This window comes from Phaseolus vulgaris, chromosome 9 (assembly GCF_000499845.2).
Source record: "Phaseolus vulgaris cultivar G19833 chromosome 9, P. vulgaris v2.0, whole genome shotgun sequence".
Taxonomy (NCBI): domain Eukaryota; kingdom Viridiplantae; phylum Streptophyta; class Magnoliopsida; order Fabales; family Fabaceae; genus Phaseolus; species Phaseolus vulgaris.
In genome coordinates, this window is record NC_023751.2 from 31,601,454 (window position 1) to 31,620,239 (window position 18,786).

Sequence of the window (18,786 nt, forward strand, 5' to 3'; positions counted from 1 at the left end):
ATTGAGTGTCATCTTCTATCGCCATGCTATTTTATTAAATCTGAAGCTTTTACTTCTTACCAATAGATCAGATAAATTTGAGTTTAATTGTCATGCTATTTTGTTGATAGTCACTATATTGTTTAAATAAAGTTTCTACGCGCCTTTGTTAATGACTAATACTTGCCGAATAACTTAACTGATCACAAAGTTTGAGTTTAGTTTATCTGTGTTTGGATATGAAATTTTATAATTTCTAGGAATAACCTGTTACTCAGACTTGTGATCATACCATGAAACCTTTCACTCAATTCACATAATCCTCAAACACTTCTTATTTTATGTGGGTTCATTCAAACTTACATTCATTAGAGGACACTAAAACACCTTTAACATTGAGAAGTCAGGTGTTTTTCCAAACCTTGAATTCAATTGTTGTTGACAGAGATTGATTCATTATGAAACATGTTCTACTTATCGCTTCGGCCTATTATCCTCTACCAAACTAGAAATGATAACATACACTTTACTCTCTCCAACACGATTCTATTCATCCTTTCAGTAGATTCATTTTATTGTGGAGTATAATGAACAATCAAAGGTCTTGCAATTCATTCGTCTTCACAGAAGTTATTAAACTTCCTAGAGCAAAACTTCAAATCATTGTCAATCTTTTGAAAGCTGGACCTTCTTCAATTTAATTCAGTGTCCAGTGCTTGAACTTTTCAAAGGCTTCTGATTTTTGTTTCATCATGAACACCAAGTAAGCCTTGAAGAATCGTTGATGACTGAGAGAAAATACTTGACATGTCCTAACGGTGAAACTTTTAACAACCCCAATAATGAGCAGGAACATAATCCAAAGTGGCCTTGGTTTTGTGCAATCCTGTCCAAAAAATCTGCATGATTCTTTCAAAACACGCAATGCTAACAAAACAGAAAACCTTCCCCCTTATAGTTACCCAATAGCCCCTGTTTGGATAAGATATCCAAATCTCGTACATTCACTTTGCCTAAACGCAAATGCCACAGAATTATAACCGGAGGTACCAGACTAAATAGTTGCAGCAAACACACTTACAAACACCTCCCTAATGTTTTGTTTCTGGATATGTGCAATGAGGAAGTCGATGATTCTTGTGTTTGTTTCGAATTTTGAGAGTGGGGGAATGGATAGAAGAGATGGTGAATTTTTTTTTTTCATTCTTCACACAAATAAAAAGTCAGTGATTATTCCATGTATAAAAATAATTTTAATAAGAAATAATAATTTACAAATAAATTAAATATATAACACTGACAAGTAACAAAAATGTGATATTGTGCATGCATATATATCACTCCAAAAACGTGATTACACGTGTCCTGTATCACTCCAATTTTATTTGTAAATTATTATATCTTACTAAAATTACATTTATACATTATTACTCAATATAATACCTTTCTGAATTTAATTTGAAAAGATATTTATATTTCTACACTTTTCTCAACTATTTATATTTTAAATCATTGATACTTAATTTATTTTCTCTAATTTTACTTCTTCCTTTATTTTTAAATTTAAATGAGAAAAAAAATTACTTCAGAATCGATTTGTGGATACCGAATTCCAGATAATTTTGGGACAAAATCCACAAAAATGGCATGTGTGGCTTTGGGGTGAAAATTTCTATATATGTTAAATATAATCCCTAACACATCATTGAACAACTAATCGAATCGAGCCAAACTTGTCCACTTGTAGTGAAACATAATGAAAATCTCATCATACGCCATTGATACAAGTTCCAAGTTCCAAAAGGCATTGAAGGTTTTGTAGAATTTATAGCTATATTAAGCACATATACACAATCCATTTCAAAAAGAAATAGAGCTTTAATTAGGAGTCTAAACTCTAAAATCTTGAGAATGTAACATTAAGAACATCAATAACTCCATCAAAGCTACCAAACCTCGAACTCACCACATCAACCTCCACTCCAAGTCTCTGGGCACCAGCCGCAGTAACAGGCCCATGGGCTGCAACAACCAATCTTGGGCACCTCCGTCTCAAGTCAGCAAAGCCCAGTCCAAAGTCTTTCAAGCTCTGGAGCAGGCCCTCCACCTCAGCGGTACTGGTGAACACCACCGCATCCAATCCTCCCTCCTCGCTCGCCCTCACAATGCCCTCCGCGCACCCAGGCCCGGCCCACCGCGTCTCGTAAGCCTCCACTCGAACAGGGACCCACCGGCCGCGCCGAAGCTCTTCGAGGAAACCCGGCACCACCGGCGGCTCGTTCACGCCGATAACCCGTGGGACCGGACACAACACCCCCCGGCCGCAGCCGTCCCCGAGGGCAGCTGCCAGGGCACTCGGCGTGGCTGTGGGCGGCACAAGGACGCAGAGTCTGTTGGAGTTGCTGCAGAATGCGGAGAGGAATTGGGCGTCGATGAGGTCGGCGTCTTTGCCGAGGGCAGCAAGGGTGAAGGTGGAGCCCTCGGGAGGGAGCGGAGGGTGAGAGAGAGAGGTGGCAGCTTGGAGGAAGGCTTGGATTGCGGTTCGGGAAGTGAAGGCGATGGCGGAGAAGCGGTGGAGGGAGTGAGGGGAGAGGAAGGGGGCGAGGGTGGAGGGAAGGGGTTGGATGAGGAGCGTGGGGCACCAGAGGGGAGTGTAGGCGCTGAGGCTGAGTAGGTTGGAGAGTCTCGCCGCGTAGTTGGGTGGCGTTGTGAATGCTACGGTCGGGTTGTGGAGGCTCATCACGCCTCTATACATATTCAGATGTCACCTGCGCTGGGGCATTTGATTCACGGTATTCTTTTTATTTAATAATTTTCAAACATATTTATTTAATAATTTAAAGAAAAAAATATATTTAATCTCAAAAATTGAAAAAAAAATTAAAGATAATTCTTTTAATCCGCATAACAAAATATAGAAATGAAGTAGCACAACCCATGTCCATCCTTCTGAATACTGCCTTGTTTAATATATCAAGCAATTGATTTTCAGATTTGATATATGGGATGCTAATAATCTTATGATCTAGGCTTTACTTGATGAAATTTATATCCACATCAAGATGCTTCGTTTTCTCATGTTGTATGAGATTTTCAGATATTTCAATAGCTAATTGGTTATCATAATGTAGCTTCATGGTTGGCCTTGGTTTGTATCCCAATTATGTCATTAATCTTGTAATCCATAGTAATTCACAAATCCCATTTGCCATGCCTCTCCATTCAGCTTCAGTGCTCAATCTTGAGACTTTCTTTTACTTTTTTCTCCTCCAAGTTTCCACCCACTAGAGTGAGATAACTGTCGTGGACTTATGGTTATGAGTAGCCTCCTACTTCTAAATGATTGTTTTTCGAGTATAACAACCCACTTCCTGGTAAATACTTTAAATACCCTAGTATTCTTGTCACTAAGTCCATATGTTTTTCCCTAAATTTAAATACTTTAAATATATAAACACGGTCTTATCTCCAAATTTCTTAACATATCATAAGAACATACCATTGGATTTGCCCTTCAAAAATCTATTTCTCTCCAATATCCTTTAAGAGGATTGTAATATGCCTCTTAACGTTCCACCAACCTATTTCACGTTGTTGACTTTCCTTTTGAGATGGTAAATTTAAGAGGATGTATTTAATCTTTCCAACTCTTAGATTTTCTTTTATGTTGTTGTTCTACCTGTTCCACATCTTACGTCCAAGTTGCGTTTGAAGTCTAATATGTTTAAGCCTTCCTTTAGTTTAGTATTCCACATCTTACGTCCAAGTTGCGTTTGAAGTCTAATATGTTTAAGCCTTCCTTTAATTTAGTATATGTGGGTTTATGACTCACCTTTCCGTTTTCTTGTTATAATTGGGAGGTTAATTGCCACAATCAATTGCAATCAATGGGAGATTAATTGTTGCAATCAATTGTAATCAATGGGAGGTTAATTACCATTAATTGTATTTATTATTGTTGTCTCCTAGAACCACTATATATAGTGGTTTCCTTCAAGCAATGTAACACACTACAAACAAGCAACACACACTTGCTTCCTCTCTCTTTTCATATACTCTCTATTTCTGTTCTTGGGTGTAAGTGTTTAACCCATATAGAGAGGATTTGTTTTAGGGCTATTTATCTATTAGTCTGAGAGGAATTCATTGTACTCCCAGTATCATTATAGTGAAAGTTTTGGCTCTCTCGCCGGTGGTTTTTTTTACCTCTATTTAAAGGGGTTTTCCACCTAAAAATTCTGGTATCATTCTCACTTTACTTGTTACTTTAATTTCTCATAATCTTTGGTTGAAATTATCACGTTTCCGCACACGATATCACTACAAATTGGCATCAGAGCTTTTCGATAATTCAACCAGGATCTGTTGTTCAATAATGTCGAAATTGGATATTGAGAAATTTGATGGTAAAATTAGCTTTGCTATCTGGCGAGTCCAGATGCTAGCTGTTCTCACCCAGAATGGTTTAAAGAAAGTTCTGGCAAGTAAAATGATGAGACCATCCACTATGACGGAGGAGCAGTGGGATGAGATGGATGAAAAGGCATTGTCTGCAATCCAGTTATGCTTGTCCCGTGAGGTGTTGCGTGAGGTCATCAACGAGAAAAGTACAACAGGCATATGGGGTAAATTGGAGTCTCTATACATGACCAAAAGTCTTGCAAACAAACTCCGGTTAAAGGAGCGACTCTTTACACTCCGAATGTCCGAAGGTACTCCCATCCAATCTCACCTTGATGAATTTAATTCCATCATAATTGATTTGGAAAATTTGGATGTTAAAATTGATGATGAGGATAAAGTCGTTCTACTTATTGTTTCTCTACCACCCTCGCATCGACAATTCAAAGAAATTATGTTATACAGTAATTATCTTACCTTAAGCTTTGATGATGTCAAGACTAATTTACTAGCCAAAGAAAAATTTGATACTCAAATTCATTCTGAAAGTTCTGGTGAAGGATTAGTAGTTAGAGGGAGAAACCAAGAGAAAGTTAGGAACAATAAGCATAAATCTAGGTCAAAATCTAGAGGCAAGAACTCCAAATATTGTCGTTATTGCAAGAAAAAGGGACACGAGATCTCTGAATGTTATAAATTGAAAAATAAGCAAGATAGAGAAGATAAGGGAAATGGTAAACAACCAGAAAAATTTGCCGAAGCTAGTATTGTTGAAACTGAATCTGATGGGGATTGTTTTGTAGCTTCCAACACTGAACAAAGGTCTAAAAATGAATGGATTCTTGATTCTGGTTGTACTTTTCACATGTCTTACAATAAAGATTGGTTTACCACATATGAACCAATTTATAATGGTCTTGTTTTGATGGGAAACGATGCTCAATGCAAAGTTGTTGGTGAAGGAACAATCAAAATCAAGACACATGATGGAATTGTTAGAACTTTAACAGGTGTCAGATATGTCCCTGAGTTGAAACGGAATCTCATTTCCTTAGGCACCCTTGAATCTCATGGGTGTAGATACTCAGCTGAAGGTGGAGTTTTAAAAGTGTCTAAAGGAACTCTTGTGTTACTAAAGGCAATTCGATGTGATAGTTTGTATGTGATGCAAGGTTCAACTGTTACAGGTTCTGCAGCTGTTACCTCACCCAACAAAGATAACACCAAGTTGTGGCATATGAGATTAGGCCACATGAGTGAGAAGGGAATTCTAATCCTCAAGAAGAAGGGTCACCTTGGTAACCACTGTACTAGAAAGGTTGATTTCTATGAACATTGCATTTTTGGTAAGCAGAAAAAGGTTAGTTTTTCTAAAGCCATACACAGAACCAAAGGTACCTTGGATTACATTCACTCGAATCTTTGGGGTCCGTCAAAAGTTCCCTCCAAAGGTAAATGTTGTTATATGATGACAATTATTGATGACTTCTCACGAAAAGTATGGGTGTATTTCCTTAAACATAAGAATGAAGCATTTTCCACTTTTAAAGAGTGGAAATTATTGATTGAGAATCAGATTGGCAAGAAGATAAAAAGGTTAAGGACAGACAATGGCCTTGAGTTCTGTTCGAATGAATTCAATGATTTTTGCAAGAAGGAAGGCATTTCCAGACACTTCACCATCCCAAGTACTCCACAACATAACGGGGTTGCAGAAAGAATGAATAGAACTATCCTGGAGAGAGTTTGTTGCATGTTCTCCCATTCTGGTTTGAGCAAATCTTTTTGGGCTGAAGCGGCTTCAACGGCATGTTATCTGATAAACCGCTCTCCTAACAGATCCATTGATTGCAACATTCCAGAAGAAGTTTGGTCAGGTAACCCTGTTGATTATTCTAATATTAAAATATTTGGTTGCCCTGCTTATTCTCATGTAAACGAGGGAAAATTAGAACCTCGTGCTAAGAAGTGCATTTTCTTGGGTTATGGCTTAGGGGTTAAAGGCTATCGTTTATATGACCCAGAATCTCACAAAATAATTCACAGTCGAAATGTGACCTTTAATGAAAATGCTATGCTTTCTTCTATAAAAGATATTGTTATTTCCTCAATTGATACAGGTGACCAGAAAGATGCTCGAGAGAAGGTGGAGTTTGAGATTAAAACACCCGCTCATGAGGAAGACGTTCCTAATTCCTCCAGTACTCAAGGTGATCAAGTCACTGTTATTGATGGTACAAATGAACATTTGAGTCCACATGAGCAATGTCCACCTAAACGACGAGGATTACCACAACCATGGTCTATGGCTCAAGAACTTTCACAACAGAGACCAAGAAAACCGACTCAGATTAATTGCAGAATCAGCCAACATTGCTTATGCTTTAACTATTGCACAAGAGATGGGTGAAGAAGGTGAACCCAAGAATTACTCTGAAGCTATCTCTGGTGACGACTCAACAAAGTGGATTGCTGCTATGCAAGAAGAAGTTGAGAGTCTTCTAAAAAACGAAACATGGGAATTGGTGAAGTTACCAGAAGGAAAACGAGTCATTAGTTGCAAGTGGATCTTTAAGAGAAAAGAAGGGATCCCTGGTGTTGAGAGTACAAGGAATAAAGCAAGATTTGTTGTAAGAGGTTTTGATCAAGAGAAAGGAATTGACTTTAATGAAGTATTTACTCCTGTTGTTCGTCATACTTCAATACGTATATTACTTGCTTTAGTTGCCTTGTATGATTTAGAGCTGGAACAGTTAGATGTGAAAACTGCTTTTCTTCATGGTAATCTTGAGGAAGAGATTTACATTCAGCAGCCTGAAGGGTTCGTTGTTCCTGGAAAGGAGGACCATGTATGTCGTTTGAAGAAATCTCTCTACGGCTTGAAGCAATCACCAAGACAATAGTATAAGAGGTTTGATTCTTTTATGGTTGGACATGGATACTCCAGAAGTAGCTATGATAATTGTGTTTATTTTCAAAAGACATCTGATGGGTCATTTATATACTTGTTGTTATATGTTGATGACATGTTGATTGCTGCAAGAGATAAATCTTTAGTTAACAAGTTAAAGGTCCAGCTTAGCAGTGAATTTGATATGAAGGACTTAGGTCCTGCCAAGAAAATTTTGGGAATGGAGATCAACAGAGATCGACAAGCTGGAAAACTTTTTCTATCACAAAAGAAGTATGTTCTTAAGATGCTTGACAAATTTGGAATGCGAGATTGCAAAGCTGTTAATACTCCAATTGCCGCCCACTTCAAGTTGTCATCAGATCAGTGTCCAAAATCAGACGAGGACAAAAGACGCATGTCACATGTCCCGTATTCAAATGCAATTGGAAGTCTCATGTATGTTATGGTATGTACTAAACCTGATTTAGCTTATGTTGTTAGCAAGTTCATGCATAATCCAGTCAAGGCACACTGGGAAGCCGTTAAATGGATACTTCGTTATCTAAAAGGTTCTCCAGATCTTGGTTTGATATTTGATCAACATAGAGCCGATCCCGGAGGAGCAGTTGGCTATGTTGATGCTGACTATGGTGGTGATTTAGATCGGAGAAGGTCACTTTCAGCTTACATCTTTACCCTATGTGGGTCTGCTATCAACTGGTATTCTTCACTTCAAGCCATTGCGGTTTTGTCCACCACTGAAGCAGAATATATCGCTGCTACAGAAGGTATGAAAGAGGCTATATGGCTTCGAGGCTTGGTAAGTGAACTTGGTCTTCAACAAGATGTTCATGTTATATTTTGTGATAGTCAGAGTGTTGTCCACTTGACCATGAACAGTAAGTATCACTCAAGGACCAAGCACATTGAAATTAAACACCATTTTATCCGAGACATTGTTGATACAGGAGATATAATTGTTGAAAAAATTCATACGACCGAAAATCCTGCAGACATGTTGACCAAGCCACTTCCATCGGCTAAGTTCGATCATTGCCTGAACTTAGCTGGTATTATCCATACTTAATCAAGGCTTCATGGCGAGAGAGTGTTCCAGTCAAAGGCAAGTCAAGGTGGAGATTTGTGGGTTTATGACTCACCTTTCCGTTTTCTTGTCATAATTGGGAGGTTAATTGCCACAATCAATTGCAATCAATGGGAGATTAATTGCCGCAATCAATTGCAATCAATGGGAGGTTAATTATCATTAATTGTATTTATTATTGTTGTCTCCTAGAACCACTATATATAGTGGCTTCCTTCAAGCAATGTAACACACTACAAACAAGCAACACACACTTGCTTCCTCTCTCTTTTCATATACTCTCTATTTTTGTTCTTGGGTGTAAGTGTTTAACCCATATAGAGAGGATTTGTTTTAGGGCTATTTATCTATTAGTCTGAGAGGAATTCATTGTACTCCCAGTATCATTATAGTGAAAGTTTTGGCTCTCTCGCCGGTGGTTTTTTTACCTCTATTTAAAGGGGGTTTCCACCTAAAAAATCTAGTATCATTCTCACTTTACTTGTTACTTTAATTTCTCATAATCTTTGGTTGAAATTGTCACGCTTCCGCACACGATATCACAGTATATATGTCTTGTGTCCACAATTTAAGTTTTTAATTTGTTGTTTTCATAAGACAACTGATTAAAAACACTTAAACAACAAATTAAAAACACTTATGAAGTTTCTAGTATTTTCTGTAAATTGTTTTTCTATCACAACCACTTGAGTTTGATGACCATAAATTTTCAAACCATGTGTACAAACTCAAGAAAGCCTTGTATGACTTAAAGCAAGCTCATCGACAATGGTATGAAAAGTTAAGTTGGTGTCTGTTATCTCAAGCACCAATGAAAGAGGTGAGATAGACAAGGCTCTCTTCATCAACATGAAGAAAAACATTTGTAGATACCATGAAAAGTGAAATTGGCATATATATGATGGATGAGCTAACCTACTTTTTGGGACTGTAAACTCAAGAATGACATATTCATTTATCAAACAAAGTATAGAAGTTTGATTGGTTCTCTTTTGTATTTGACTATGTTTGTTGTGTGTACGTGTGCCAGATTTCAATATTTTCCAAAGAAATCACACCTTTCAGCAGCCATAAGAATTTTGAAATATTTACAAGGGACAAAGGATGTAAGATTATGGTATCTCAGCCATGTACCTTTGAATCTGGTTGGTTACACAAATTCTAATTTGATTGGTTGTAAGTTGGATAGGAAGAGTACAAGTGACACCGGTCATCTACTTGGATTTAGTCTAATTTCATGGCACTATAAGAAGCAAGCATGTGTGGCATTGTCAACTACAGAAACTAAATACATTGCTACAAGGAGTTGTTGTGCACATATTTTGTGGCTGAAACAACAACTAAGCGACTTTAGGGTTAATCTGAAAAATCTTCTCCAAGATGAAGAACTTTTTCTTCTGATTTTTTTGTGTTGTTTGTTGTTTCCACTATGCACTCCAAAAGATAAGGTGTTGGATTGTTTGCCTAGGGATTTTGTTGGACATCTGAAGTCCAATTTGTGTTTGATTAAGCCTAGTATGTCTAAGTCTTTTCTTAGTATAATGTCTTTTGTCCATAATTTATCTTTTGCATTATGAGATGATGAATTTGAGAAAAATGGTTAAAATATTTTTGAAACTGTTTTTGAAAAGGTTTTATAAAAGTCAGTTTTTAATTTGTTATTTTCATAAACCATCTAACTAAAAACACTTGTGAAGTTTTTGGTGTTTTTTTGTTAAGTTTTAATGTGTTAAAAGTTGTGTTTTAATGTGCTTGATAAATTGAGTTTTGCAAGTAGAGTTTTTAACACGTAAAAAAATTGAATTACTCTAAGGAGTGCATAAAATAATAACATAACAACCATCTGTCAATAGGGCACCAACTTATACGCCAACTGGATATTCTGCTTACGGGGCACCCTACTCATGGTGCAACGTTATCTACGTGGGCACCCTGCTCATGGTGTAACATTAACTTTTACCAAGCATGCAACTTAGCCTCTACGTACCCTAGTACACGCGGATTTAAGCTAAAGAAAACATTTACTTAACCTAGTCACCATATGTGTTATGCGTACCCCTAAGTCCAAAAATATCAGATCACCTCTGACTCTCGTGCCTGAACCGTGATCGAACATACTCTCTCATGCTCTTCAGACTATTCTCATAGCACTTCCAAGCTGCCTTCTGGTCTGACTTGATAACGATCACCCCTCCATCAAGGGAGGACAATTTCATCTTCATGTGCCTCGTCGAAGCCACCACGCCTAACCTGTTCAAGGAGGGTCTTCCCAAAAGCAAATTATAGGTCGAGACAACATTAACTACTGTATACCTAATGTTGATCGTGTGAGCTAAGGTGTCATCTGAGAAAGTTGTCCTCAGCTCCACATGCCTACACACATCCACCTGATCTTCCGTGAAGCCAAACAAACAACCATCATATGACCTTAATTGGTCAGGTGACAACCGCTAATTATTAAATGTTACTCAGAACATCACATCAGCTAAGCTCCCCTGATCGACGAGAACTCGGTGTACTCTTATTTCCACGATGACAACAGATATCACCACCAGATCATCCTCATACAAGACTATGTCTCCCAGGTCAGCACAGGTCGGGCTCTGCCGATTGGTCAGACCTCCTTGCCTCTACTGCCATCACCTCTCTCGTGTACTTCTTACGCTTTGAGAGAATCCTCCCAAGATGGCGTTCAGCTCACCATGGACTAGTTCCTCATGCATGTGGTCCCCTAAAGCGATCTCTTCTTTTGACCCTTCCTGGTTCCCTTCCAGATATTCCTTCAAGAATCCATCTTTCACCAGGCCTGCTAACTGATAGCCCATAGCTATACAATGCTCCACATCATGCCCAAATCCCTTGTGGAACTTGCTCCAGGTCTCCTTTTGTGGTCTTAAGTTCCTATCATACTTTTGGGGGAATTTCAGTTTATCCACCACCCCCGGTATATTCAACAACTCATTGTAGGTCATTTAGAACCTTGATCAAAATGCCAGGTCTTCCTTTGCCTTCGTCCTAGGCTGGTTCTTCCCAACTGAGTATGGCGCTCGCCTTGCATTTGACATTTTCTCCATCACGACTTCATGGACCCTCAGAGGTCGGGCTCGGCTACCTTCTTTGGGCTTGGCTTGCTTTGGGTGTATGCTATTGTGCTTCATAGATACTGCTTCTTATGCACCGATGTGAGCGACAACTTGACATCGTATCTCCCCAAACGTCCTTGCTGGATTCCTTATTAATGAGTCGCTAAACGATCCCGTCGTCAACCCCTGCCTAAAGGCGTGGACCATCAAGGGCTCATCCTGGGTCTGGAGCTTCACTGTGAACACCCTAAACCTATTCAAATAATTCTTCAGAGACTCACCTTGCCTCTGCTTCATGCTAAAAATGTCAAAGGGAACCAGTGGTTGGGCTCAATTAACAATGAATTATTCCTTGAATAACTCAAAAAACTGGTCGAATGAGGTGATGTGGCCGTCAGGAAGGCCACTGAACCACTACATAGTTGTGCATGTGAATGTCCCCATGAACATCTTGCAATGGATGGAGTTTGTTCCTCCCAAAATGATCATTTGGTCATTAAACGTCGTAAGATGGCTCTCAGGGTCTTCTACGCCCATAAAAACAATCTTGGGTGTTATGTAGTTAGCTGGTATGAGAGCGCCCATAATCGCCTGCGAGAATGGCTTGGGGCGAGCTCTTAGCTGAGCAATCGGGCCCCGCTCCACTGTAGAGAATTCATCAAGTTGTTGTAAGTTCTTGTGCAATTCCTCGTTGGCCTTGTGCAACTCCTCACTGCTTACTTGTGAAACGTCTATCTCTGCCATCAGCTGATCTTGCCTAAGCAGCTGCTCAGCTCAAGCTTCTGCCATGAGTTTTTCCATTTTAGCTTTGGCCACCACCATTGCTTCTGCCACTTCTTCTACCACTAGCCTTTCCTGTTCGGTTCTGGCCTCTCGTTGTATCCGCTCCTACTCTCACTTGTACTGTTCGTTAACTTCCTGGAGAGCCCTCACGGTTTCCATAAGCTGTTGTAGAGTGCGGGTGTCGTTCCCCTCAGATCCCAATGGACCTTGCCTTGTGTTTCTCATTACATAAGAGGGCTTAATCACAATTGTGGGTGGGATCGAGTTTTATCAAGCCCCACGGTGGACGCCAAATGTTCTTGCCGATTGACTTCCTCGCCGGTTGACCTTGACAACAAATTCTAGCCTCGATCTGCCTCTTCTAGAATATGTTTTGCGTTTGGTTGCACTGGAACATGGCTTCGTTGAAGCAGAGGGAGTCCTACTTGTTGATTGCACTCCGACGATCAAGTCAGTAAATGGCTTATTAAATATAAAGAAGTATTCAGTTTCAGTCTCAAAAACAACATACCTTTACATGGGGTTTCAAGTCCTTTTTATAGCTTATCTTTTGTAACAGCTTTCTCTCACGAGAATCTAATCTCAACTGAAAGCATATTCAACAAGAGAACATTCTTTTTATGGACGCCTTCTCTCAAGGTGCTACAACATAAAAGAATCTTATCTCTAAGGAGTGATAAAATAATAACAAAACAACCATCTGTCAACGGGGCACCAACTTATGCGCCAACATGAGGGGATATTCTTCTTACGGGGCACCCTACTCATGGCGCAACATTATCTATGTGGGCAACCTGCTCATGGTGCAACATTAACTTTTATCAAGCATGCAACTTAGCCCCTAAGCGCCCTAGGACATGTGGACTTAAGCTAAAGAAAACATTTACTTAACCTAGTCACCATATGTGTTATGCGTACCCCTAGGTCCAAAAATACCTTTTACCAGTGACCATATTAAAGGTTAACTTACGCCATAATGGGTTTACCAACCAAATTGGGCCCAATCACGTGGTCCACTATACTGGCTCAACAGCCGAGCTGACCTGTCTGTGCCATGCATCGAGATCCAACCACCGAACACTGAGCCCTGAGCGCTCTGTCCAGTACAATTACAGTGCAACATGGTGTTACACAGGTACAACTGATCTTGTAGAGTTCTTTCTAGATATGTGTTCTTGTGTGATCTTTGTACTATATTGTGTTTTTAGTGAAAACTATTTCGTGTGATGTTGTAATTGGATGTAGCTCTTGAAAAAGTGTGAACTAACTATTTCTAACTGACTTCCTGATCAAAGTTTTAACATGTGGTTTTTTATAATCAATCAATTAAGATTATTGTTTTTTAAAGATAAATTGATATTTGTGAAAATCTTTAAGTGTCATATCACATCCCCCTCAACATTATCCTCCCACAAAGTTGAACCAAATCATTTAGATCATCATTATAAGATAGAAGTTCAACCTTATCCTAGATTTCATGATTAAGGTCACTCTAGAACCTCGTCATGGTTATTCTTGGTTCTTCTCTTATTTTTGCCCTCATGGTAACTTCATTTGTTGCCTATATTTCTCTATAGTTCTATCATTATGTTGGAGTTTACGGAGTTGGTACATCAACTCCCTATCATAGTATGAAGGTACATGGCGCTTCCTCAAGGTTTGCCCTAAGTTCATTCCAGTAGCGAATTTGGAGGTTATTATGCAGGTCTCTAATTAAGGTTGTTCACCAGTACATGGTTAATCCCTGAAAGCTCAATGTTGCTATGGACATTCTCCTCTCATGGTTGACTTAGTGGCATTCAAATGTTCGTTATATCTTCATTTTTCAGTCTAAATATTCTTTTACATTTTCTCTAGTCAAGAAGAAAGGAATGTCTACCTTAAGTTCTTTGGAAAAAACTTTTATATCTAGGCCAAGGGCTATTGGTAGTAGTTCACATTATGGTGACTACTCAAGGCCCTTCACTCTGAAAATAAGGTTCTCTATAATGTTATCTTCTATTATTAAACCCTTCTCCATGTTTATTCCAAGGTTTGTTTAGGGTCTTAAGAATTGAGTAAACATATCTTTAAGTTCAGAAATATTTTTTTTTGTGTTTTGTATTTCAATCTTAGCATGGTATAACCAACCTAACATGGTTTCAATCTTCTAACGACACACTACCATTGTTTTTGGACATTCAACACCAAATTTCTTGTCTTTAAATATAAAACAAATCAAAGGCGGATTTAAATTTCAAGGTCATCTCTATTAGATAAGTTGAATTTCACATATTTTCATCGTCAAAGACAGAGATGACCTTTGTAATAATATTTCTCTTGCTCCACACATGCCTTGAACCTAGTTAACCTTGTTAGTGATGACTTCAAATGTTTAATTATTCTCCCTTCAAGACAAGTAATTCCATGATAATATCCTTTGATCTAATCTACAATAACACTAAGAACTCCTTCAATTCCCAATTATTTAAACAAGTCTCTATACTTTTAGCAATGATTTCTCCCGCATGTTCTAATATTAGAGTAAAATGGAGTGTTTTCTTTAGAAGCTTCTGGTCCTTGTCAATAAAGTGTGCAATCAAATTAGAGATACTATTATTCACTAAGACTTGTGCCACAAACAACATTGGCCCATCTGGCCAGTGGCCACAAACTACCGTCATCGTGTTAGTGTAGTCGGTGTCAATGATGTAAGCAACACAAGAAAAGGATTTCGTGGTCATTCTGCAATACCAACGAAAAAGCATATGCTTTTTAGCTAGGAATCTAATTTAATACATAATCCTTCGCTAGTTTAAAAGAGCCAGACAAGGTAAGAGTAACACGCACACCCACATTTTTTTCTCTCACATGTAACTGGGTTTTGATCAGACCCAAGCCCGAATAGCACTTGCACCTCAACAACTGGAAATAATATCAATTTACAATTGGCCACTTTAACATGTATGAACTAGTTCATCAAATCAACCAAAACAAGCATCACAATATTGGTAGGTTTGATAAGACGCACCAATTTCGCAATTCACAATCTTCCCAAAGAAATCACCAATTGTATCCAATCAATTGCTCCTCCCCAAAGAACATTGCAGGTTCAATTCAAGTCATGAGGAGATATCTATCTCAGTCATACACTGCCACCAATACCAGAAAGTTTATTCTATTAAGTTTCAGAACAACACAACACCCACACACACATATTACTAGATTAATGTGGTATACTTAAATAACAACACTATGGGAATTTACAATAGGATAACCTATTATCTTGTCTTCAACGGTGACCTAAAGCTTCGCGGGACCAAAAGTTTTCCCCTTTCGCCTTCGATTTTATCTTCATTGCCTTGCACCCAAGGACCATGAGTCTCGAAAAAAAATTAATCAAATCATTCGCTCGTCGAGACCATGCAATCAGATCAAATGATCAAGAAAGTTCCGAACAACCACTTCTCACGTCAGGTCTCACGTGCGCTCAATCGACGCCGAAATCTAACAATACAATCAACCAATTCATCATCATAACCGCCTCAGAGAGAGGAACCCCGGAACCGGAACAGAACTCGGATCCGGACCCAACCGGTTCGTGGATCCCAAAGCCAGATCAAAACCATCATCGCTGGAACCGATGTTTTCAGGGCTCAGCTTCTCGCCTCTCTTGAGGATCTTGACTTGGCCCATTACGAGGTTTGCGACGGGGGCCTTCACCACCATGCCGGAGCGATTTCCGTCGTAGAGCCTCCGGCGGCGATTCTGGCAAGGGTTGGGGTTGGGATTAGGGTTTGTTTGTGATCTAATGGAAGATGAAGTAAGGGGCAAAGCATCACGGGCTTGAAGACAATCGTGGGAGCGAAGAAGAAGAGAGGTTCCCATATTTGCAAAATGAAGAGAAATGAAACTGTTTCTTCAACAAAAACTGAGTCTGATGGACACGGATGCTTGCTTGGAATGGAATATAAAGGGCGGGAGGGATTCTCATCTTCCATTTCATCACATCACTAGGGTTGGTTTACAATCCTCATTAGAGTTTCAATAAATCTATCAATGAAATAAAATAAAAATTCTGAATAAGTTAAGTTTTTAATTCATATATATTTTTCAATAAGTATATATAATCATTTTAAATAAATAAATTACTTTTCGGGAATAAAATTGTTTGATTAAAAGAAAATATCGAATGATCTTCTTCATAGTCTAGATTTCTAATTTTGAAATATTTTAAAACAGTAGATTACATTATTTAATAATTTAAAAACTTAATATACAATACATTTATGGTTTGTATTCTGTTTAATTATAATAAACTAAAATTTAATATTTATATTAATTTTAATACTATGTAATTATTTAGATAAAAAAATATTACTATTTTTTATATTTTAATATAAATATATAATTTGAATAAAAATAATATTAAATAATCAATATCTATACTTATATATAAAAATATTTTCCTCTTTAACTCTTCTTTATTATTTTGTCTTTATTAATTTTATCCTTATATAAATATTTATTTTAGACATTTCAATCATTTCATTATTTTTTAAACATTTAATTAATAACTAATTATTGTTATAAGTAATTAATAACTGTTTATCTTTCTTACTTTTAAATATTAGTAAAACTAATATTTTATTATTTTATAAAAAGTTGTTACTAATTTAAAGTTTTGAATGTACAACAGTTTATTAAAAGTTTTGTATGTGAATAATTTTTTTTTTTCATATCTCACCTCTTAAAATTTATAGTTTATAGTTGTTATTTCTACTTATCATTTGATTTCTTAATATGAATGAATGGCAGCCGCAATTGTAACCTCCGTCAATTCGCAAGAATGCACTGATGCATATACATTAATACACATACTACATATACATTAATGCACATAATACATATATATACTAATTAAATTAATTATAAAAATAATAATTATCATATTATATATTTACTCGCACCAAAATATATATATATATATATAATACATACACGCTCATTCATACATACATATAACTAATAATTAAATAATTATTTATTTTTAATATTTTAATTTTATATTTTAGATCTACTTGCAACAAAACATTATTCTTTTCTTTCCTTTTATTTTTTTCCATTAAATTAAGAATTATTAATAAATATAAAATATTAAATTTTTTTATTGTTATAATAATACTATGAATCTCTGTACATGGTTGTTACCATAGAAAAAAAGAGCGTGTAGAATCACCAATTTCTGAAGTGTGTGTGGGGCTATGAATCCCAAGTTTATAGTGTAAGGGATGTTGGTAGCTAGGAAATAGAAGTTAAGGAAAGGAATTGAGAAAAATGTCACGAAGCGATTTATGCCAGAACACTGTTCTGGGGCGTAATGATCTTCCACCACCGAACCGAGCCATAGGCTAAAATCATGGGCACATACAATGGCACAAGAGCTGAAAGAGTGTGGTATATTTCTTGGTTGTTGATCATTGTTGTAGTAGTTAAGGAGAGATGAATAATGACAGGAAAAAATATTATAGAATGATGATAGAGAAAAAAAATTAGGATAAATCTCTTGTGTCATAATTGGTTCCATCCAATTTCTCAATGGAAAGATGAGCATTGACGTAATTAGTATAAATAGATGGATCTGACATAATGACTGCGGAAGAAGCTACAGTGGTAGCAGCAGTGGAAGAAGGCATAATGGCAGCGGAAACGGAAGAAGCCATAGAGGATAAGAACAAATCCAGTGACTAGTTAATTGGCGGCAACAGCAAAGATGAAGGCTTCGGCAACGATTTTGGCAGCTGCTCCGGCGAGGGTCCGACGGCTGCTTGAGCGAGGGTTTGGCGACTGCTCCGACGAGGGTCTGATGACGACTCCGGCAAGGCGGTGGTTGAACAATTCTAGTGAATAGTGGGTTCACCAATAAAAATTGAACCTTAACCTTATGTTCTAGATACCATATAAGAAATTCATTGAAATAGCAAGCTGGCCTGGGGTATTAATTCTAGTATGGTCCACAGTAGAAGGTTGCACATGGACAGTTTGAGCAACCATAACAGATTTAGGAGGACGACCATGTAAGGCATAACATCTGTCAATTTTGTGACCAAGTTTGCCACAATGGTCACACTTGTGACGCCCTTTGCCCGACTTGTGAAGGTGAGTACGATCATTATGATGAGAGACTAAAGCAGAAGAGTCATCAACATGAGACGTTATATCAATGGTGTGTTTACCTGCCATTTTCAATTAATTTCTTAAACTGCTTTTGTGCAACCTTCTACTATGGACCATACTTCAATTGATACCCTAGGCCAACCTGCTATTTTCAATGAATTTCTTAAATGGTATGAGGATCGTTAGAACTCTAGTTCCACAACTTTTGTTGCACATTCAGGTATATCTTTTGTTGGCCTCACTCACTCTACTTCCCTTGGCCCTTGGGTTCTAGATTCAGGTGCCACAGATCACATTACTGGTAATCAATCTTTTTTCTCTTCCCCATCTATTACGGGTTATTTACCTTCAGTTACCATTGCCAATGGATATAAGGTACCATCACA

At 37.7% G+C, this 18,786-nt stretch overlaps 1 protein-coding gene across 3 annotated transcripts; it reads right to left on the reverse strand.

Moving 5' to 3' along the window:
- Positions 1–33: 33 nt before the first annotated feature.
- LOC137820230 (uncharacterized) lies at positions 34–16,265 on the reverse strand. 3 transcript variants are annotated; one of them, XM_068624189.1, is made up of 4 exons: positions 15,502–16,265; positions 15,255–15,375; positions 1,946–2,747; positions 34–865 (listed from the first exon to the last, which is right to left on the reverse strand). In XM_068624189.1, exons 3-4 carry the CDS (start codon positions 2,732–2,734, stop codon positions 677–679), a joined length of 978 nt encoding a protein of 325 aa, XP_068480290.1. In that variant the 5' UTR covers positions 2,735–2,747; positions 15,255–15,375; positions 15,502–16,265; the 3' UTR covers positions 34–676. The 3 variants fall into 3 exon arrangements, 2 of the variants coding, with proteins under 2 accessions (XP_068480290.1, XP_068480291.1); XM_068624190.1 differs by having other exon boundaries at positions 1,946–2,752; XR_011082590.1 differs by lacking the exons at positions 34–865; positions 1,946–2,747 and adding an exon at positions 14,804–15,148 and having other exon boundaries at positions 15,502–16,246.
- Between the last annotated feature and the right edge of the window lie 2,521 nt (positions 16,266–18,786).